Source organism: Apium graveolens, chromosome 6 (genome assembly GCF_009905375.1).
Source record: "Apium graveolens cultivar Ventura chromosome 6, ASM990537v1, whole genome shotgun sequence".
NCBI lineage: Eukaryota > Viridiplantae > Streptophyta > Magnoliopsida > Apiales > Apiaceae > Apium > Apium graveolens.
In genome coordinates this window covers 277,087,372-277,088,200 of record NC_133652.1, presented here as the reverse complement: position 1 = coordinate 277,088,200, position 829 = coordinate 277,087,372, and the positions used below count along the sequence as shown (strand labels likewise).

The following is an 829-nucleotide window of genomic DNA, read 5'->3' as shown; positions in this document are numbered from 1 at the left end:
GTCACAAATCAAATCAACAACAATATGATCATATATGAAACCATCAGAGTTCCGATTTTGAAAGTGAATTTATATCCTATTGGTAAAGTAAAGATGGCTATGTGTCTACTAGCTACATATCTTGAATATCTGATAAGGATTTATGATGGTCCTTACAACCTAAGAAACTGAATGTTTCTGTTACGGGTGAGCCTAAAAAGATGGTTGATAAAGAAGAGAAGAACTACACTGCTGAAGATCTAGCATCAATCATGAAAGATGCCAAGGATAGACATCTTTTGCATTGTAGTTTGGATAGTGTTATATCCAATAGACTCATTGGATGTAAAACTACCAAGGAGATATGGGATACCTTGGAGGTTAAGTATCAAGGCTCAACTGCTATGAAGAAAAATAGAAAAACTATACTCACACAAGAGTATGAGTATTTTGACTCAAAAGATGATGAGCTACTGACTGAGATCTATGAGAGGTTTCAGAAATTGTTGAATGATATGTCACTTGTAGACAAAGAGTATGATGCAGAAGACTCAAATAAGAAGTTTCTTTTGCACTCCCCAAAAAGTGGGACTTGAAGGTCAAGTCCATAAGAGACAACTATGATCTTCAATATACACCCCTAGATGAGATCTATGGAATGCTGAAAATTCATGAACTGGAGGTGGAGCAAAAGAGCAAAAGAAAGGGGTCAAGATCTAAGGGAAAGGTTTTTCAGAAATAGTCATTCAGGAGGAAATGCTATGATTGCAAAGTTTGATACCGAGTCATCAAGTATATATTGATGAATCGAACTCTGATATCTCTACCGACTCTTAAAGTGATCATTGTG

The 829-nt window shown here is 35.8% G+C and overlaps 1 protein-coding gene across 1 annotated transcript; it reads left to right on the top strand.

The window, feature by feature from the left end:
- The first annotated feature begins 200 nt into the window (after positions 1–200).
- On the top strand, positions 201–575 carry LOC141666096 (uncharacterized). Its single transcript, XM_074472083.1, has one exon. The coding sequence runs from the start codon at positions 201–203 to the stop codon at positions 573–575; it is 375 nt and encodes a 124-aa protein (XP_074328184.1).
- The last annotated feature ends 254 nt before the right edge of the window (positions 576–829 follow it).